Source organism: Chinchilla lanigera, unplaced genomic scaffold, assembly GCF_000276665.1.
Source record: "Chinchilla lanigera isolate Chin_1 unplaced genomic scaffold, ChiLan1.0 scaffold00089, whole genome shotgun sequence".
In the NCBI taxonomy this organism is placed as follows: Eukaryota; Metazoa; Chordata; class Mammalia; order Rodentia; family Chinchillidae; genus Chinchilla; species Chinchilla lanigera.
The window spans coordinates 8218157-8240239 of NW_004955490.1; the positions used below are offsets into that span (position 1 = coordinate 8218157).

Sequence of the window (22083 nt, forward strand, 5' to 3'; positions counted from 1 at the left end):
CCCTCTCGCCTCGCTACCTTGAGAGCACTGCCCCGCCGCACGTTCAGCTGCTCAGCCCACCTTCCTTAGCTGCATTACAAGACCAGCTTTCCCAGATGGCCTCTCAGGGAGGCCCACCTCCTCCCAACCTGCCTGCCAACATGGGGCCCTAGCAGCAGTCAGAAAGAGGGAGACAGGTGGCAGGGGCCAACAAAATGAGGCCGTGCATTGCCACCCTGTCACCAGTTCCCTGGCGAGGCCGATCAAGGTCACCTTTTGCTTCTAATTTCATCTTTTGGGGAGAGGAGGGTTGAAGTGCAGCCACAGGCTAGTGAGAGCATTTAGATGAAAGCAAGGGCTTTGTCTTCACAGTTTGAAGAAGAGTCTCCCTTCAGTATCTCCAGACTAAAAGACATTCCAGACAAGCACAATGCTATCGCTTTGGGTAGCGTAGAACTCTCATAGTGAGCACCATTCTCCAGCCTGGAAGCCTAGGAGCTCTTAATTCTGGAGTAGAAGCCCAGGTTTTTTCAGAGGAGAAGACTCTTGGGTGTGGCCCTGCAAAAAGCTGATTGCTTGTGCTGGGAAATTCAAAGGGTTCCCCAAACTGTTCTCCAGCCTCTCATCCCTGGGGGAAAGGTGGGGATACCAGAGAAACTTGATGGCATTAGCCCAGGGAAAATACAGATCACATTGTAGTGTGCAGGTCCTAGAAATGAAATGGCCCAGCTCGTTCTTTAATTTGAAAGGTGACAGGGAGTGGGAAGAGCAGGCAAGGCCTGCTGAACTTAGCTCGAGGTGGGGCAAGCAATTGTCTACCTGGCAAGATTTCAGGGGCCCCTAAACAGACTCTACCCCAGGCATCTTCCCCGGTACATGTAGCCAAACAATAGTGTGTTTCTTGAGAACATGCAGAGTGTCCTGCATTGTGCTTAGCTTCTGTATCAAATTGTCAAGTCCAGTCACTATCCCCCGGAGCCCCGTCCTCTTTAATGCTTTGATGGGGAAAGCCTGAGGGCAGGGCTGGGAAAACAGGGTCCTGGACAAGCCTGAGAGGCAGAGACCCTTGCGAGGTGAGGGAGGCCTGAGGGGCACAGGATGGGTGATGATGAGGACTGAGACGGGGCAGAAAGTGTTCTTAAAGCAGGGTGGAGGTGCACAGGAGACCCAGTGTGATTAAGGGCAAGCCCCAGTGGAGAGACAGAAGTTAGAGGAAAGGGGACTGGCCTAGAGCATATGGGCATGTTTTGTGAGAACACTACCATGGATCCTGAATGAATCCTTTGAGTACAGCAGGGCAGGTACATCATAATCCCTGATAACTTGTTCAGGGCCTTGCCATTTAAAAAATCTCTTTGCCAGGCCTATTGGTACATCCTGCAGTCCCAGCATTTTGGAGGTTGAAGCAGGAGGACTACACATTCCAGGACAATCTAGGCAATATATTGAGACCCTGTTTGAAAAAACTTTTTCTCTCCCTGCCTCCCGCCACACACACACACACACACACACACACACACACACACACACACACAGAGTCCCTAATTTTCCTAAAACCCCGCTGAGGTGGGTAGGGCGGGGGTAATTGCCTCCATCCGACAGATGAAGAAATGGAGACAGAGAGATTAAGTAACTTTCCCAAAGTCGCACAGACTATTTTAAGGTTGAGATGGGAACAGAATTTTGGCGTTTATTGGCCTGATGACTCTTCAGAGTAGGTAACCCTTTCCACAGTGTTATTTCTAGAATGCTAGGAAGGACTCCTGTCCCCATAAATCAGTCTTTCCTTGCTCACTGATACCTGAAATTTTACTCTTAGAGATTCTTTATTCTTTTTTTTTTTTTTCTGTGAAACTGTGACTCCTGTTAGGATGTGAATGTGCACTGCTGAAAGAGGATAGGGAGGACAGGGCAACCTTCTCAGTACCTCAGAGTTTGTCTGAGAGTGGTCTTAGAGAGGGCATGGCACTGGAGTAAGTCAGGGCGAGGGATACAGCTGTGGCAACCTCGCCTCTTCTGCTTAAAGAGGGGAGGAATTGTGTCAGGGTGAATGCAGGCAACTCCAGGAAGGGAGCACATCTTCCCAGAGGTGACTCTGGCCTCAGACCCTCTAACACGTGAACGCACCACCTGAGTCCTTGCAGGGAGGTTGGGGGAGGACTTCCATGTAGCCTTCAGGGATTGGGGAGACCAGCTGCGGGTGGCTGGAGAAGGAAGCAGGTTGGCCTAAGAAGATGGAATTGTGGAGGGGGATGGTGAGCTATTTAGGGAGCTGGCCCAGAACCAGAGGCCAGTCCCAAAGGGATGAGCAGAGGCTTGAGAGCTCTGGGCCCCTTCCAGCTCCTGACCTTGAGTTACCATGCAAATCAGCACTTTTCCTACCTCAGCCCAAACACTTATCAGGTCTCTGTTATCTCTGCTTCCAATTTGATAGAAAACTCTGTAAATGTTGCTCCCCTGACTCCTCCTCCTTACTGACCCTGCACTTCTATAGCCAGCCCTTGCCAGGCCAACCCCTGCTCCATAGTCTACCAGTAGCATCCCACAAACCTCCTGAGCCTCACGGAAGCTCTTGCTTGCTGCCTTTGGTCCCATATCTGCCCCTCCCCAATGCAGCCTGCTCCTATATACCATGGTGCAGACACATTCCTCTTCCAAGGCAAGGACCTGGAGGTCTCACTTAGCCCTTGGCCTGGTCCTCTTGACTCAGAGATACAGCTGTAAATAGCATCTGAGGAGATCCCAGTGCACACTGCAGACCTGGCATCAACCTTAGAAGTCACGTTTGCTGTACTTTCATTCATTCAGTTATTCTATTTATTGAGCTTGTATGGTGTGTCAGACACTGTTGTAGGTACTTGGGATATATCTCCTGGCTTCCTGGTGCTCTCACTCTAAATAGGAGGAATATCAATCATCAAAGAAGCACTCAAACATAAATTTGCAGTCCCAATTCTCTCATATTACAGTTAGAGGGAGCTGGGGCCCAGAATGAGTATAAAGCTTTTCAAGGTTGTTCTGATAGCCAGAGGCAAAACCAGACCAGAACCCTGGTTTCCTGCCTACTATTCCAGTGTCTTCTCTACTGTGTTCTAGGAAGACTATAGCGTAGATGTAAGATCATGGTGTTTATCCCTACACATAGAGCCAACCCTAACTATAGTCGCTGCAGGATGTGGCCTTTTGGGTGAGATTTAGAGATCATAGATAAGCAGTCTCCTCCCACCATTGCCATCCCACACACACATCTAAGACTAAAATTATACCATTGGTTGAAATCTTTGTCAATCCTGGCTGAGAAAAACCTGTTAAGCCATTACCTGCCATTTACACAACTTTTTCCATTTGTCCACTAGGGTTGGCCCAAAGGCCGGGTACATTTGATTTATGGAAGGCAGAGTGGGAGTCTTCCTGAAAGAGGGTGTTGCTAGAGAGGCGCCCTCTCAGGCCCTGTAGCAGTGGGCCCAGTGAAACTCCAGGAAGGCAGACAGCAGGAAGGTACCCAGAAAGGAAGCAGAGCAATTCTGAGGACAGGCTCTTACTTCACAGTTTAGCTGGGGCCAGCCACACACAGACACCCATAATGGATGATATTTTGTTTCAGAATATACATTTACATTTGGTTTTCCCTCATCCTGGATTATACTAAGTCTTTTGTCCCTTTTCCATCCTGGTGTCTGGATCCTTTGTACCTATTTGCCATTCTTGAGGAACCATCCCTGAGATGATCAAGCAGCTACCCTTAAGCAATTGCCAGTCCCTGAACTGAAAAGAGGAGCCATCCCCCTCTAGCATTCTAGGAGAGGCTCACTCTTTGGGGAATTAATTGCCTTGAAATTCCTTTAATTAGTGGAAAGAGGCAGCCTCTGCTTAAGGGCTTCCCCACTTTGACCCTAATAAAGACCTTTTTAAGATCCCCCTGCAGCTGTGATGAAAGTAGTCAAGGACAGGGACATTGGTAAAAATTCTAGTCTCTGCCTAGAATGCAGCTGTGCCTGCAGCTCTCCTCAAACAAAAGTACAATACCCAGTTAGAGACAGGCCAGCAGCCCCAAGCAAGTCATTTAACATTCCTGAGCCTCAAGTTCCTCACCCATACAATGGGCCCACAGATAATGTTATACCCAACCCCTAAGGCTGCTGACAGGATTCCAAAAGCTAATGTACATATTGTTTTTAACACAGTGCTCTCTAAGCAATCAGTACACAGGGAGCCACTGCTGTTACTATTTGGATCAAATTAAGCTTTGAGTTCTCCCAGTGGTAGGTCAAGACCTCACAGCTATTCATCCTTCCCTGTTATTAAATGGAGGTTTTCCTATGACAGTTTTGCTTAACACAGGGCCCACTTGCGGGGCCGTCCCTGCACTGGTGATTCACTGGTGGGATGAATTCCACCCACCTATTTTAAGCTGTTCTGCATCGCCCCCACACACACAGTGGATATGTTTACACAGGGGAGGATGGTCCCAGTCAAAACAAGATGAAAATACACTGCTGGCTGGGATCCCTAGGCTAACTGGTTTCAGGTCCTCTCCCAGCTGTCAGCACTTCACAACTGGGCAACAGAGTGGGGGACACCCAGCCCTACTCCCCTGCCTCCCTCATTGACCAGGCTCTGCCTGGTGTCAGGCAGCTGGCCATCACCAGGTCAAGCTAGAAGTAGCCCAGAGCTGAGGTTTTTCCAAAGTTTACATGGCCAAGAAGGGTGGAGGGGCAAGGGCTACCTTCGCCAGCTCTAGTGTGAGTACTGTGTCTGCTGCCAGGGCCATCTGGTACACAGGCAGAAAAGGCCTCTGTCAACAGAGAGTGGCAGAAAATGCCCAAAGAAAGCTCCCCCAGTGATCTGCCGAATTTCCCTCATGAAATTCATTCCTTTGGGCTAACGAGGCTTTTGATGCAACAGAATTACCCCGAGGAAGGGGAATCCATCAACCCCAGTCAAAACACAGACTCTTCCTCAGGCTCAAGGTCTCAGCTACTTTATGAAAGAGTCAATAGAGTTTAAGGAGAAGGAGAGTTCTGGGCAGCAAGCTAATGGGGTCTCCCAGATAGGGAGCCCTGAGGGTAAATGTCCCCAGTATGTCCAAAGCATCTCCATAAATAACTTGCTCTTATTTACCAAGAAGGAGAAAGCAACTACCTTGTATGGCGTGTATGTTTTATGATAGAAGGAGCGTGCTTCCTATTTCAGGCATAAAGATTAGCAGCGTAGGAAGTTTAGAACCCTTCTATGCAGTCCGCCAGCTCCCTACTGACCAAGGTGGAGAAAGCGCTGACCTTACTTGCCCAAGTTCAGTTGGAGTGCATGCTACAGAGATTCCCAGAGTGCCTCCCTTGCATACGTATGGAGGGAGTCCTCTCAGTTCTTCTTATGCTATTTGTCGGAGGGATCAGTATCAGCTCCGTGGGCCACACCCATCATTATGGGAGCCTGTTGTTAGAAAGAAATCACCTGGTGATGTCCAAGATACTTTCTGGGTTTTCTCCCAACTGTGCTCAGGAGCCATAAACTCTACTACTCTTAGAGCTGCCCACTCACAGGCAGTTTGGTTTCTTGACAGAGTCTTGAATATTTGAGCACAATTTGCATGTCTGCTGAAAGCTCAAGACCACCAGGTAATCGGTAAGCACTTTAATGCCCCTCCCCCAGGCAGTACCCCATCAGTCTATACTTAGCCAGCCTGAATTGCTTCTCCCACAAGCCCCCAGTATGTGGACCAGGCTGAAGTTGTCATCATATTCCTTCCCTGAGAAGAACTAAATGGTTCACCTTTTTTTTTGGGGGGGGGGCGGGTACCAGGAATCAAACTCAGGACCTTATGGTTTCAAGGCAGGGACTGTGCCACTGAGCTATCTCCTCGGCCTGGTTCACCTTTTGAGAATAGTTTTATTTTAATACAATAGCTCAGTTTCTCAAATCCAAGGGTTAATGGCAAGATTTCCTTTATCTTGGTGGATGTCAGGATATATCTGGGCTTTTATGTCCCTCCTCTTCCCAGTCATTCCATTTACTGTGTATGGGTGTCAGAGAATCGGGCTTGTGGGGCTGGGGATTTAGCTCAGCGGCAAAAGCGCCTGCCTGGCAAGCGCAAGGTCATGAGTTCAGTTCCCGGTACTGGAGAAAAACCAAAAAAAAAAAGAGAATCGGGCTTGCTAGCCCTAAGTCCCTCTGTGATAATGCCAGCTGAGACTTAGCTGCCCCGCTCCTGGGTTTTATCATCCTTTGCTGCTCCCTGTGGGTGACCTATGCTCAACTGACCCAGCCTCTGTAGCTACACATGGAAACTGACCAAAGCCCCAGCATTAGCAGGGAACCAGGAGCACACACCGGAGTGAATTATCCATTTTATTTAAGAGGTCAGGCCTTGCTTCCAGGTTATTAGTGGCCACTTACTCAATTAAACTGTGTTTGGGTTTCCCAAGTACTGTATGTTTGATTTTCATCTTTCATGTTTTGACTGCATAATTTCTCTAAATGGTTGTTCCCAAATTCAAGTATTAACAAAAAGCTATTACACGAATTCGCCTATATAGTAGTTCTTGAAACAATAAGAGGTCCTATTCATGACTGATTGTATCATTGGAGAGGCTCTCAAGGTTAAAAAATTATGCAAGTTAGAAGTGTTGCATACAGAGAGAGACTGCTATGAACACGAAAAGAATAATTTAAAAACTGATTCTATTTTAAGATAATTTTTCAGACCATCCCCTCCCCATAAGCAGTATGGATAGCTTGTGAAACCATGGGAACTGCACGGAAGGTGAGAAATGCTGGACTCTGAAACAGCATTGAAAGGGCCACACATTTGAAGAGCCAGTTTACCAGCAGTGTTTGAGGACTAGGCCCCTTACTTCTCATGGAGTAGATCATGTTCACGTGGCCTCTTTTCACTCTCCAAAAAACTCAGAAATCCTGCTTCAAAATGTCCAGAAAGTCTACAAAATAAGGCAAATATATGGAATATCTGGGGCTGGGGATTTAGCTCAGTGGCAAAAGCGCCTGCTTGGCAAGCGCAAGGTCATGAGTTCGGTTCCTGGTACCGGAGAAAACCCCCCCCCCAAAAAAAAAAAAAAAAAAATATATATATATATATATATATGGAATATCACCAAGGACATCTTTAATCTGTTAAGAAGAAAAAGGCGGGTGTGATGACATTCTCCTGTAATTCCAGCAATTTGGGAGGCTGAGGCAGGAGAATTGCAAGCTTTAGCCTAACCTGGACAACTTAACAACTTAGCAAGACCCTCTCTTTAAAAAATACCAGAGGGCCTGGGGATGTAGCTCAGTGCAAAGGCCCTGAGTTCAGTCTGCAAAATTAATGAATCAATCAATCAATCAATCAATATAAAGTGACATTATCTATGTTTCTAGTCATTAGGGTACACATAAACATGTATGCCTTGTGTGGTGTATGTGTTTTTGGAGAGAAGAGTCCCTCTCAACTCTTATTATCACTACTGTCTGAGTCCCAGTACCAGTGCTTGAGCCACACCCATTATTATAGCTGCCTATTGTTGAAGAGAAATCACCTAGTGACATGACAGATGCCTTCTGAGTTATCTCCCAGCTGTATGCAGGCCCAGGTTTCCCAGGATGTCAAAAAGTATCTGTGAAACTCTCTTCTCAACTGCTGAGCTAGTAACTGTCTCTACTTGGCTATTCCTCAGTTTCCATATTTACTTTAGCTCTTCTGCAACTCGGTCAACAAACTCCACAGTACTGTTAGTTTTAGCAAATAACAGGATGTCAGAACTGTTGACCAGGATTCCTTAGTTTGCTGCTAGAGTTCTATCCTGAGACATAGGGGCTAGTGTTCCTCTTATTTTTTAATGCATATGCGCTTTGGTGAGAAGCTTTTCCTAGTCAGGCCCACCATGCTGTGCTGTCCACAGGTCTTTAAGGGCTCTCGTGCCACAAAGGCTCTGACCACAAAGACCTGGGTACCTTGTCTTTGCTTGGTGGAACAAAGACATCTGTACGTTGATTTTTAGAAATGAATGCCAGTATTTTGAATTTTCTGTTTTTGTGCTTTATCCGTACAGTCTTGCTGTAGCCTTGAAAAGAAATCTGTACTTGATAGCTGACTTCAGTGCTTACCATTCCCGTTGCCAGGAAGGGCTCAGGAATGGTATTTTAGGGTGGCACTAAGAATTTCCGGGCTTATGTGACTCACTTCCCCATTTGATCCCTATTTAATCAATTTTACCTGAACAATTCTTATTGGCTGACCATAGTTTTGTCCATTTTTCCCCTACCTGGGACCTGCCTCACTTCATGGTTTTGCTCTGTAAAAGTCCCTAGAAAAGACAGAGTCTTGGGCAACCCGCTCAGGCCCCCTTCTGTCCCTCTCTTGGACAGAAAATTTCTTTCCCTCAATAAATACATTCTGCTCTTAAAAAAAAAAAAAAAAAAAAAAAGAATTTCCAGGCCTTTGACCCAAAATATCTTTCTCATCCAACCCCACACCCAACACTGAGTGTCTAAAGGAGCAAAAGAAGAGGTTAAATGGTCACTGTTGCTGGCAGGCAACCATGAAGTCCAGGTCATGGGGGAAACACAGCCTTGGTTTATTTCTAAGCTCCAATCCTAGCAGGCAGTGTAAATTAAATGTAAAAATAAAATAAAATGATCAAACATGTGCCAGATGCGTACCACGGAGAACAGTGAGTTCCTCCCACTCTTCCTCATTGGGAGAGTGGGGGAAACAGTAGAAACAGCCTCATTGCCAAGGAGGCCTCCTAGCTGTGGGACGGAGTGAAAATGGTAGGGATGGGTGAACTCCAGGCCTAGATCAAGGTAGGGATGAGCATGTTTGCAGAGATCCTGGCAAGTCTTTGTTGTCAACCTGCCAGGTTCCTGAGTGGCAATGAGACCCACCTGGGAACTGACCCACGTTTGACTGGTGGTGACAGCCACAGGGCTGCAGAAGAGCTGGCTTCTGTAGAAGGGAGGTTGTGCTGATCCATTGACCAGACTGTGCTGTTTGAGAAAAATCAGACCCCTCCTCTTTTCTGACCTGAGTTCTCTCTTCCACACTGTGATGCCCACTCCATCCACAGCTGCCCAGGCTGAGTTCCCACTGGCAGCTGTGAAGTGGCTTAGAAGGAATCTGTTCCTCACAACAAAGAGGGGATATTTAGCCAAATATTTAGAAAGAAGTCAGAATAGGTTCAGGATTATCCCTCCAGTAGTAGCTCTCGTTCATGGTCTGATCAAGCTTCTAGGAGCAACAGAGAAAGAGATGTCAAAATGGACAGTCAGTCTGGAGTATGCTGAACTGCATCAGAATGCATCATACAAAGTAGGTGTCAGTGCCTGTGGCACCACAGGGGCCCTTCAGAGATAGCCTTTCTTGCCTTTCGCCTTCAGGCCATTGCTTTTGACACTGGCTTGAACTACAAGGTCCTACATTTTCATCTTGCCAAGTCTTGTGGTCTTACTATCCATTTGGTGTCACAGAGAAGCTGACAACATCAGAGAGAGAGAGAGAAGGGGCTGGGGATTAGCTCAGCAGCACAGCGCCTGCCTAGCAAGCATGAGGTCGTGAGTTCGATTCCCGGTACGGGACACACACACACACACACACACACACACACACTGTGGCCTTCTCTGCCTAATTCTGTCTGGGAATCAGACTATGTGAAAGGATCAGAGAAGGCATTTGCATCAGTGTGTGTATGCTTTGTGCTTCTCTTTTTTTCCTGGTAAGGTGTGTGTATTCCTCGTCAGCAATTCTCAAATCAGGCAGGAGGCCTTCTTTAACCCCTCCAAGCAGTCCTTTGAGTTCCCTGGCACTGTTCCTGTGATTGAGGAGCCTTGCCCACGGGGGGAAGCTCACCCTGTCTCTCTCCTTTCTTCTCTTGTGGGAGTAGTGAGACCTGCCTCCCACTGCTGCTTCCCCAGGTCTCGCTGGGCTGCATTCTCTCCACTCAGAAAGCAGGGGGTGGGGTGAAGTCACTGCAGAGCCCCTTTGCATCTGCAGAGCCCCTCTTCACAAGTCGTAGAGACCCACAATAGAGGATCAAGGGGCCACATCAAGTGAGCCCATGGTGAATAGCTCCGCTGTGAGGTAAGCGAGGTCTCAGGAGCACAATGCGAGGGCCTCAGAGGCTCCGAATGTTCACCCATCATGACCAGCAAAGCAGAGCCCCTGAAGAGGCCAGCATTATTAGCCACGCTTTTGTTTCTTAGGGAACCTGTGCCACTTCAAAGGTCATCCATTGTATAGTGGAGCACGCAATAGAGCCAGGTACTCCACCTCAGAGCCTTGCCCTATTCACAGGCTCCTTGTCTGCCAGCTCTGCATCCCCAAGAGGCCCTTCTGGTGCTTATCTTCCCAGCATTGCCAGTAGCCACAGGCCCTTCACATGCCACTCAAAAGTAAAGCTGGCAACTGCTGGAGAAGATTACTTGGAATTTTGGTTCCTGGGATGGCTCCACAGAGGACAGGGGTTGGGGAGAGGCCTTACCACTGTCTCCTTAGCCCTTATCAGATAGGCTGGTAGAGGGCTAGTACAGATAAAGGGAGGTGGAGAGCGACCATGTTCTTGCTGCTTTCTCTCCTGGCCCCTGGAAGGCTGTAGCACACGAGGATTTCTAGAGGATAGGCCACGATGAGGGGGGCTGCTTGCCTATCTGGTGGTGCTTGCTGGTCTGTGGAAGAAAGCAAAGAGCCTTGGTACCTGCTGCTAAGAGAGATGAAACAAGGATGAGACTGAGAGCTGCCAAAAGAGGGGGGCCAGGACATTGGCAGAGAGAGGAGACTCGCTTCTCGGAAGGCGCTGGCAATTCAAAAAGCAAATATGTACCTGTGCCTTGTCCCCTGGACCCTTTTGGCACTGTCAGCCATAGTGCCAGAGGAGACCTAAGTATATTACACAGAAACCCCAGGCTTAGCTGTTGTGTTACCCCCATCCAGGTGGGCATTTGCCAAACAGCAGGGTGGAGAGAAGAAAAATAGCCCATCCTGTGGTGTGAATAATGCCCAAGCATGTAGTAGTGTGCGCCTCCCCAACTTCAAGCTACCCTGTGTACCCCCAGACCCTAGGCTTTTTCCTAAAGAACACCATTCATTAAGGTCTGACCAGTGAAGAACACTTGAGAATTTGTCACAGACCCAGGATATTCTGGAAGGAAGCACATTTTGACTTGTGTTACCGGTTTGCTTTCTAAAATTTGCCTGCAACGTGCTTTGAGCCTTGAATAAGCACTGGGTCAACTTTGAATCAAATTGATTTGAATTGAACTAAATGTTAATGGCAGTGAGTATGGAGAGGAGGAAGGACTGTCATTCCATTTACCAAGGTTGGTTTTACAAACTTCTTTTCACAGAATATCTATTTCGTACTTGTAGACAGATAATGGGAGGGTGGAAAATGAGAAGATGGCTTGGAAACATTGTAGAAGTAAATTTTTCCCAACTGCAAAGCATAACCATAAGAGAGACAGGCATAAATATTGACACAAGGTTCATGAACTTTAAGATCCACTGAGCTTAAACTGCATTCCTGAATAAGCTGCCAGTAACTCCGGTCCTGCTGAGATACCAGGACAAGCCTCTCCATAGTTGGACGTCAAAGTTGGGGTATTGCAGGCGACTTGACAAGAGCAGTTTGTGACTTCTCTAGATGAGAGTGGGTGGAATAGAATGCCTTGTTGAAACGGGGTTTGGTTCTGCCTGTTGTCCCTAGTGTCACTCAGAGATTGTGAAGCTCACATGGGACCCTGTCCAGGAGGGAGCTGAAAGGCACGATTCATTGCTCTTGCCATCATCCAGTGCCAGGGTGTGCCCAAACCGTTTGCTAGAGCTGCTTCTACAAGAGAGTGTCCATCTCTCTTCCAGGATTCTCCTGTGGCTCCCTCTCACCTCTCTGTTGCTTTTGCATCTGCATCTCCATCCTTCTCTCTGTTTTCCTGTCCCCTAAAGTCAGGGCTCTGAGCCCTAGCCATGCAGGACCATTCACATGGTCCACAGAGAACAAGGCACTTTCTCTGTCACTGTCTTTCCTTCTTGCTTCCCTCCTGGACTTTGGGGATTTTCCATAAAGCCAAACTGTAAGTGGCAGTGGCCTTCCTGTCCTAGCCTCGCACACTAGAGTGGAAACAGAGGGGAAGAGAGAAGAGAGAAGCAAGGAGAAATTTAACTATGGCATGTCAGCCTCCTTATTCTCCCAGCCTCTTCAGAAAAAGGGACAAGTAAGTAATTAGAACTAGACAGAACTTCAGCTAGAAGGAGACTGAGGTGAAGGAGTAGCGGGGTGGGGGAGTTTAAAACCCATCCCATTCACACTGTACTAACGCTGCAGCACTCAGTGTCCTTTTTGTGTTTCCCTTTCCAGCTCCTAAACTAGAGCTTGTGTTGTGGCTTGTCCCACATCTCTTGCATTGTATCTTTCTCTGCTTCTCCTGACATAGGACCCTGTGTTTTGCTGGCAACATGTCCAAATCCTTGGGTGGAACATTCCCCGTAGAAAACAAGGAAGACTTGCCTATAAAAAATTTCCTTCTGGCTGTGTGGTATACAGTGCTTCAAGTGCAACAAAAAGACAAGTGAGATGTTGCCCCCACTGCCTCTCCCAACCTACCATAGCCAGCTGGGCCTGTTCCCCACCCCTCATGGACATGCTGAGGTCTTGCCTGAGGCTTCTGCTGCCCAGACTTTTCCTAGTGACTGTTCCACTGTCCCATGGGAACCCGGAATAGGAAGGGCTTCTGTCCTAGAGAGTCTGGCTTTTTAAGTGGAACAGACAAGTGGGAATGTTGAGACACTTCTTCCAGCTGAAAGAGAATAACTTGGCATCGGGGGCCTGCTGAGATGGGGACAGTCAGCCCTGTCCTTATTATGCCACCCTCCACTAGAAGGTTGTCCTGGAGAGAAGCAGGATAAGCTATGTCTATTCTGTGGCAAAGTCCTATGGCTAGAACTGAGGCCCAGTGAAGGGCCTGCCTCATCAGTTGGGTGTTGTTGTACTGGGTTTGGGTCCACCCTGTATTGTAAGCTGTGGGATACAAGAAGGAGAATTTGGAAACATTTATGAACATCGGGGTTTCTACACTGTGGAATTCCTAGGCCACTGTTCCTTGTGTGGTCCCACCTCCACAGAACACAAGAATGCTGAGTGTCTCAAGGATAAGCACAAGGAATAATAGATCAGAGAATGTGTATCATGTACAACACAAACTTCCACCCACTGCGAGGTTTGGCATTGCTATTCTGGGCAGAGGAATTTTCTGGTGGGCTAAGAGTTAAGCAGAAAACCCTTTGGGTTTCTCCTCCTCTTCCCCCTCCCTCCCATCCTTTGTCCTATCTCCCTTGTCCTTGTTAGAAAATACTTGTGCACAGACACTGAATTCCATTGTCTCTGTTTATCACATCCTGGAATCTAGTCGTTCTTTGGTAATTGAGAATCATAGGGCTTCAAGGTAATCATTTCTCACACAACCGAACCAGCAGTGTACAGGAGATACAAGACTGACCTGAGTACAGACTGACCCCTTGACACCTTTTAGAAGTTGGTTTTTAAAACTAAATCCCTGGGGCTAGGGATATAGCTCAGTGGCACAAGTGCCTGTCCGGCAAGCACAAGGTCCTGAGTTCAATTCCCAGTACCAAAAATAAATAAATAAATAAAATAAAATTAAATCCCTGATAGGAGCTTGTTTTCTTGTTGACTTTATTCTCCTGAAAGCTGAGCACAGCAAGTACAGGAAGGAAAAGAGAGTTAGTTAATGGAACCGGTGAGTGGGGGTCCCAGGAACTCAAGGTTTGACTGGACGTTCCTGTTATTCCAAAACCATACACCTCATCTTGAATATTGTACACCCCAGGACTGCCTATTCCATTCTTAAAGCCACTCAGTTGCATTAACATTTCCGATTTCTTAGACAGGAGTAGCCTTCTTTGAGGATTGCTCCACTGCCTTTTGAAATGATATAAGTGAACTCAGCCCTCTTCTCAGGCTCACTGGGACACCTTCGATATTTGTCAGGTCTTCAAGTGTCACAAGAGCTGACTGTGCTTGCAGAGCTCAAAAAGTTGGCCTCTGGACCTCTCAAATAGTGCTACTGACATCCTAGGATGCTTTACCCACCCTTCGCCCTTTCTCCATCCTTGGTACTCTGACACCTCCAGCTCATCCTCCGACTGCCTTGCCTCATTCATTTGGCCCTCCTCTTATTCAGCAAGCCGCCTCGGAGGGAGCCTCTCAGACCCCTGGTTTCTTCATCTGATGGTGCCTGTACTGTAGTTTGTGGCACAGCCAGCACAGTGCCTGCCCATAGCTAATGTTCCATTAATGGTCGCAATTATGGTCGGTAAGTCTCAAACTCAGCTAGTTTTTTAATTGGAGTATAATTACTGAACAATTCAAATGTAGCTTTGCTAGCAAACTTAACCCTTTTCCGCTTCCCTTCCCAAACTGTCTGTATTTCTTTGCTGTGTTTCCATCTAAGAGAGTCCCCATCAAAAGAACTGTTTCACTTCTGTCCTGTGCCCTGTTTTCCTGGCAGTGTTTTGCCCCTGCCAATCCAGCTTATTTCTCTTCCACTCTCTCATCATTATCTCCTTTGGACGCTCAGAGTAGGTAAGGTTAGTTTAGGAAAAAACATCAAGCTACTAAAAGAAGTCAGAGACTCTTTCTGGACCAAGAACTCTTTGGGTAGCACAAAGGCTTGATTAATAGGTCAGTCAATTTCAATAACACTGAAGCTCCTGATTTAAGGGAGTTTTCTCAGATAACATTCTTGGGGGTTTCTTTTGTTTGTTGTTTGTCTGTTTGGTACCAGGAGTCAAACTCAGGACTTTGCACTTGGCAGGCAGGCACTGTGTCACTGAGCAATATCCCCAGCCCCCAGATAACATGCTTGATGACCCATAAATAATCTATACTTTGTTCTGTACACACAACTTAGTGCAAACACCAGGCTCAGAGAACCTGAAGCTAACAATGTCCTAAGATTGGCATTATCTCCCACCTGAAGAGGGGTTAAGTGGGCTTGTGCAGCGGATTTACTTGGATAGTTCTGCTGGTCTGTCCCTTGCAAACATAGCTATTGCCTATGTGTTTCCCCCACTGAAATCCATCAGAGGGAGCCCCATGTCATAGCCTAAACTGGGCTGTTCAGTAACATGACTGCACTAGAAGCCAGGAGGAAATCAAGGCCTTCAGACTGGGCTTGGCCTGGGTCCTTGACCAGGGTGTCAGTGCCAGGTACCTGGTTAAGAGAAATAATCCTGAAGCAAATAATAATTACCTTCTTTGCTGATAAGAGGCCCCAGTACTTTTCCAATGACATGATTGCATTAGGATATTTCTTTGGACCACGGCCTGTGGAGCACTGATTCATGGGTACTGGACTTACTTCGTCCAAACTACCGTTTTGTGTATGTGGTAGAACCCAGTGTTCTTAAGGTCTTGGGCTGCTGTAAATAACACTGGCAGTTGCATCACCTGTCCCTTTCCCTGTCAGGTTGCTCCTTCTGACTGAAATTCTACTTTTGTCCACCAGGAGGCCTGATATAGGAAGGAGCAGTGGGAAAGGACTTCAAGCCTCTGGCCTTATATTTTAAGTTTGAAAGCCGAAAAGAATAAAAATATATTTTGATCAAAAAATATAACTCTTATTAGCCAACAGCCACCCCATTTTCCTTGTGGCTTGTAATCTGCTTTTCGATGAAGCATCCTCTAGTGCTGTATATATGGCTGGATCCATCACAAGGCTGCTGGTTTCTTGAAGTCCTTCATATATAAACTTGCTTTGTAGTTTTCTTGTCATCTGCTGTCTATAGGAAATTAATAGACTTTCATTTAAAAATAGGGACATGAGATACTGGGTAATACTGGATGTACTTTCTTTGCAGAGTAGGATGTGGAGACCAGAGACAAATACTGGCATCTGTGGTCACTCCAGTGCCTACTCTTATTCCCTCTCCTCCCACCTCCTCTCACCCACCTAGCTGCCTCCTCATACATTTCACCCACCTATATATCCGAGTTTCTGGACACCTTCTTCTGCATACACATGCACAGATTAGTGCGCCCTTACGTATACGTGCGTGTCTTCATCCTGTCAGTATACAGCCAGATACTCCCACACCTCCCACACCCACACATTCCAAGGAAGAGGTGATTGGATGCAATCTAGCGCTTGGGGCAGGCTGGTGGGCCATCTGGCTGAGGGGACAGATGCACTGCTGAGAGTGAACATGCAGGTGACAAAGTATGCGTGCAGGGGAAAGACTGAGAGGGCAGTCAGCAGATGAGGCTTCCCACGGTGAGGGTAGGTGTCCAGGGAGTGTTACACATGAGAGCACTGCAAAGCCATCTGGATCTGTTAAGGTGGCTGACACCTGAAGAAGCGCTTTTTAAAGCAGCATCGCCCTCTACTGAGCGCTTTCAATCAGGTGTTAAGCATTTCTTGTAGTTCTCTAGAAATCTGCTCCAGTTTGGTTTTTACCAATCTCCAGAGGCCTCTTTGGAGATGCCAGTTGGCACAAGAAAGTGCTGAACTGTTTACAGTCCCAGCCCACGGTTCAGGGAGGGGATGTGGTTTAACTGGGCTGCAAAGCCGGGTACAGGACTCATTTGCATGGCCCCTGACGCCATGTGACGCAGCAGGCTCCTCCTATATAAAGAAGCAGGAGCCAAAATATCTCCGAGTGTGGGTTGGACCAGCAGTACTGGAGTTTGTGACACAGACACCCCTCGAGTCACTTCCCTTCAACTCCAGCCGGAGCCCTTGCTTGGCTTTGGGTCCGCTCAGCAGCTTTCACCCCTTCCAACCCCTGGAGCCAGACTCCGGCGCACAGCCCAGCCCGGTGCAGCACGCCAGCCGGCGGCCGCCCAGTCAGCCCAGCCCAGCCCAGCCCGAAGCCTGGCCAGAGATCCCCTGCAGCCTGAACCATGAACACCGAAATGTATCAGACGCCCATGGAGGTGGCGGTCTATCAGCTGCATAATTTCTCCATCTCCTTCTTCTCTTCCTTGCTTGGAGGGGATGTGGTTTCCGTTAAGCTGGATAACAGGTAACCGCTGGCCCCAGCTCCCAGGCTGAGCCGAGCCGGGCCGTCCGCGGGGGCTGGGCTCCGAGCCGGATCTCCCAGGGAGTCGTGCGCCGCCGGTCCCTGTTCCCCGTGGTGCAGCATCCTGGGAAGGGGCGGGGGTAGGGGACGCAGAAGGGGGGTCACCTCCGCGCCAGGATCCGCCGTCTGAGCGTCCTTGCGGCCGCTGCGCCTTGAGAAGCAGCTGCTGCAGCCGCAGAAGCAGCCGGAGGCAGAGGGGCAGCGGGCAGGGCCGGGCTCAAGGCTGACGGTGCACCGCTGGGGAGAAGGCCGGAAGCTTCTGAGCCGTGAAGGAATTGGTAGCTAGGTTCAGAGCCCGGTAGGTTTGCCCAGATCTTCTGGGCCCGCAGCGGGGGCCTTCCCGGGCCGCGTGCCCCCATTGTTTGTGTATTGCCGGAGCTGGCCGAGCTGGCCACGCTGGCTGGTGCGCCCCAGGACTGGAGTGCTGCCCTGGTCGGTCTGAGCCCAGGGTGTACTAGCCTGGGTGGGGAAGTGCAGCTTCCAGCAGGAGCCAGAGAGGCCAGAGAAAGGAAGAGCCTGGAGAGATAGAGGACTTTGGCTACAGCTGCCAGGTACTCAGTGGAACCGGGTGGGTAACGGGTCGCTTTGCTTTTTGTCTTTACAGTGCCTCAGGAGCCAGCGTGGTGGCCATTGACAACAAGATTGAACAGGCCATGGTGAGTGGCATCCGCACGTCATTCCCCTCCCCACACTTAGCTACTGTGCTGCTTATGTAACTCTGGGCAGGACTGACTGCGAGGGTGGGTGCAGAAGCTGCTAGCCAAAAGCCTGGTAGGCTTAGAGTAACACCTTATAGGCCACTTCCAGGTCTGTTTTTCCTGAGCTGCAGCCTTCCTTCCCCACTCCTCCATCCCAGGACTTTGGAGCAGCCTCTGGCTCCCTCCTGGGCCTGTGCAGAGCGGGGAGCTGAGACTCTGATTTGTCTGTATCCCGCAGTTGGCAGAGGCCAGAGCTCATTGGATGCAACTGCACTGCAGTGTCTCTGCAGAGCCTGGGCTGGGGTCAGGAGTTAGGAAACAGAAAGCAAAACACCCCACCTTTCTCCCTCCCTATACCAGGTGGAGGTCAGCAGCCAAAATGGCAGCAGGAGCGCAGGGCTTCCTGCAGTTAGAAGTCCTTAATTGTGCTCTGGAGCCCAGTGACACAGTTCCCTGCCCCTAGTAAAATCAGATTCAGAGAAGATGTAGTAATCTCTATACCTTTCCGCAGAGCGAGTGTCCTATGTCCTAGTGAAGATTTGTAAAGCAGACCCAACAGTATGGGGGTACACTGCAGGCATCTGCTTCCCATCCCTGATTTGGGCCAGTAGCAGGGCCAACCAGCAAGCAGAAGTGTCACCCCAAAGGCACCTAAACAGCCACACTTGACAGTCATTAGAAACTTGAAGCGGAGGGCCTATCTAAATCAAAACCAGACTCTTAACTCTGGCATGGCCCAAATCCTGCAGTGAGGGTGAAGTGCTTCAGAGAAGGATGCACAAGGAATTGGGCTGCATGGCCAGTGTGCTGAGGCAAGGCTGCAGGGCAGTGACATGAAGGCCAGCACGGGCACCTGATGGCAGGTGCTGGAGAGACAATGATGGCTAGAATGGCTCTCTTGTCCTCCCTTCCGTATCAGGATCTGGTGAAGAATCATCTGATGTATGCTGTGAGAGAGGAGGTGGAGATCCTGAAGGAGCAAATTCGTGAGCTGGTGGAGAAGAACTCCCAGCTGGAGCGTGAGAACACCCTGCTGAAGACACTGGCAAGCCCCGAGCAGCTTGAGAAGTTCCAGTCCAGGCTGAGCCCTGAAGAGCCAGCAACTGAATCCCCACAAGCGCTTGAGGCCCCTGGTGGCTCTGCGGTGTAAGTGGCTCTGTCCTTCAGGGTGGGCAGAGCCACTAAACTTGTTCTACCTAGTTCTTTCCAGTTTGTTTTTGGCTCCCCAAGCGTCATCTCACGTGGAGAACTTTACACCTAGCATAGCTGGTGCCAAGAGATGTCCCAAGGACGTGGCCACCTGGGTCCACTCCAGTGACAGACCCCTGACAAAGAGCAGCCAGGTCTCTGGAGGCTGAGTTGCATGGGGTTTAGTAACCCCAAGCCAGTGAGCCTCTAATGCCACCATGTCCTAGAGACTCCCAGGGCCTGGGCAACTTATCTGCACCTGGCAATGGAGAAAGGTAGTTTGAGATGTAACACCAGTTTGCTCCAGAAAATAGAAGGGGTCTGTTTTCATTTCCATGGACATCTTCTACAGCTTCACCTGACAAAGACCGTTCCTATGAAGAAGCCACTTGTGTTTTAAGCAGAGGTAGCCTCTCTTCTCCCCTGCCTCACCAAAGCAGGGGGCACAGATGAGAGAGATTGAGCCAAGTCAGCCTTCTGTTGGTTAATATGGTATAATGCATGGCTTTGTGCACAGCCCAGTGTGGGATTACAGCTTTGGGATGACCGCTTACAAAGTTCTGTTTGGTTAGTATTGGCATAGTTTATTATATAGCCATAAATGCATATATATACCCATAGGGCTAGATCTATATCTTAGTGTAGCAATGTATACATATACATATACACCTGTGTGTCCAAGGGCCTAACCAGCTTTGGGAGTACTGACTGGTCCCTTACATCTTAAAGCTAATTCTTTGACTGTGTTCATTTATCAGCTTGATCCAGTTTGTCCTTTAGGTTAAGTAAGACTCAAGAGTAAAGAAAGAGAGAGGGGAGCCAGCCTCAGAACGTGGCCACCGATGCCTTGCTGCTGTAGCCCTTTCCCCATCTGTCCACTGAAGACAAGTGAAGTCCTTTTTCGAATGCCAAACCCACCATTCACTGGTGCTGACTACATAGAATGGGGTTGAGAGAAGATCAGTTTGGACTTCACATTGCTGTTTGAGAACTTTTTTAAAAAAATTTTTTTGTGGAAAATTTTCAGGTGACTAGAAGGATAGCATCCTACTGTGGATGAGGGTTGGGGGAGGGCATGGCTTTGATCCATGGAGTCTGGGGGATGTACCCTGGGAGCTTGTCTCGGGCGGGGGGGATCCTGTGACAGTGAATACTTTCCACTTTCTGACAGCTTATCCTGATGTATGTCTCCAGGATTTGAATTTTGATTTTTCAAATGTAGCTTGAAATTTCAATAAAACTTTGCTTCATTTTTCTAAAAATATACATGGCATCTGACTGAGTGTAAATTGCCTGGACAGGAAAGATCCCTTACCCAGTGGGAGGAGACTGTTTTTCTGACCCAACAAATATTTGTTGAGCACTCCTAAGTGCCAGACCTATACTTCATCCAGGGCCATGTGTCACCCACATAATCCCTGTGTGAAGGGCATGCTCTTTACCCTCACTGTTCTGATAAAGAAACTGAGGCTCAGCCAGTTGAGTGGCATGTCCAGTAGCACACAGCTGTTACATGAGTTAGACTCAGACCTGCAGCCTTCTCTGCATTCTGCTTTCACTTGCATATGAGAGCTGCATAATGAGTAGCAAGGTGACCAACACGCACCCTCAGCTTGAGAGGATGGTTTGGGAGGATACCTAAGGATTGCCCCCAAAAGATCCCCACAAAAAAAGGCAGGCTATATATGTGAAGGAACAAGATGAGAGGAATCAGTGAAACATAAGTGGGCCTCTTCCTCCTTCTGAAATTATCACATAATGCATTCTGCTTAGTGCCAATCCATTGTGATCCCTGATCTTGGCAAGGAAGCTAGGAGGGCGTCAGTGAGAAAAGGATGGGAAATGTGTGAGATGACAAAATCGTCCCCCTCTTCTCTGCCCTGTCTAGCCCACCTAAAGAAAAATGCCTTCAAGTTTTGCTTCTCTATGGTCACTGCTGAGAGTTCACTCAACCCCTACCCCATGTGAGCAGGGCCAAGTCCAAAGCTCCTGACTCTAGCTTCCGTCCACCTCTTTTTTGGGGTTCATTATCTCCCACCACCCTTTCTTGCCCACATGTCTCTGCCGTTTTCTGCTATTTCTTTGATTGGCTACTGTTGAGCTTTTAGTGTCTCCTGTATCACACCCTAACCTGGACCCATGGCCCCTAGGCATAGCCTTAAGCCTAATGTGACCCCGAAAGAAGACAATCACCCCTATCAAAGTGATTCCATTCAATCTCTTCCTGTAGCATATACACCTACCCTCTTGCCGCTTGAAACAGAACACCTTGATTTTCCTGAACCACAAACCTCAAGGTTACCAAGATTATTATGTCTTGATCCCTTCCTTTGTACCAGTCACTGCCCAAATGTAATCAAAATGACATGCTCGCTTCTCTGTCAAGTTCATACATGTTGACCTGTTCTTTTCCATTTACTAGAACCCTCCATAATGTTGCAAACCTCTGCCTGCTGGCCTCTCGAACCTCAATTTCCTCACCCGCTCCAAACCTCGATAGTCATGATGCCAAGTTCATTGTTTACACACACAAATTTGGTCATGACAAGCAGACCGCATAGGTGCTGGTCCAGATGCAAACTTTGGACCTGTGCATTGGAAGCCCGCAGACAGCCATCCCCACCTGTCCGTGTTTTCCAGTCCCCGCTTACTCCCAACTCTTCCCCTTTGAAAATAAGCTGAGAGAATTTTATTCTGCTCATCTGTAGACTTCCCATAGCCAGTTTCCAGCTGAACAAGAAAGAACAGATGAAAAACGAAAGCCAGAAAGTAATCCAGCTACACCCCAATCCTCTCTGGTCATCTTTCCCTACAAGAAAAGGTTGAAAAACCTTGTCCCTGGGTCACACAGTGGTAAAAAGAGAACAACTTTGTTGCCTAGGCAACCCCGACTAAACAGAGACAAACACCGCACTTGTGAGGCCACAGGGTTACCAGAGGAGATAAGAGGAACTTCACATGTTTGTGGTTCACATGTAGGAGTTCTTTGTTGTTGTTGTGTTCCACAGAAGACCAAGTAGGGTGAAGAAAGGTAGAAAAACATTTTGCTCCTGGACTTTCATGGACTTTGGGATTCTGAGCTCAGCTGGTCCTCTGCACCTTGAACAACAAGGACACCTGCAGTGCTAGTCA

The 22083-nt window shown here is 48.4% G+C and overlaps 1 protein-coding gene across 1 annotated transcript in view; it reads left to right on the top strand.

The window, feature by feature from the left end:
- The window catches only part of Tsc22d3 (TSC22 domain family, member 3), a gene marked incomplete at its 5' end in the record, with an annotated part of 61018 nt that extends 40801 nt beyond the window's left edge, over positions 1 to 20217 (top strand). The window contains 2 exon segments of the mRNA XM_005404695.2: positions 17670 to 17721; positions 18683 to 20217. Of these exon segments, the coding sequence (XP_005404752.1) occupies positions 17670 to 17721; positions 18683 to 18913 (283 nt within the window). The 3' untranslated portion in view covers positions 18914 to 20217.
- Positions 20218 to 22083: the final 1866 nt, after the last annotated feature.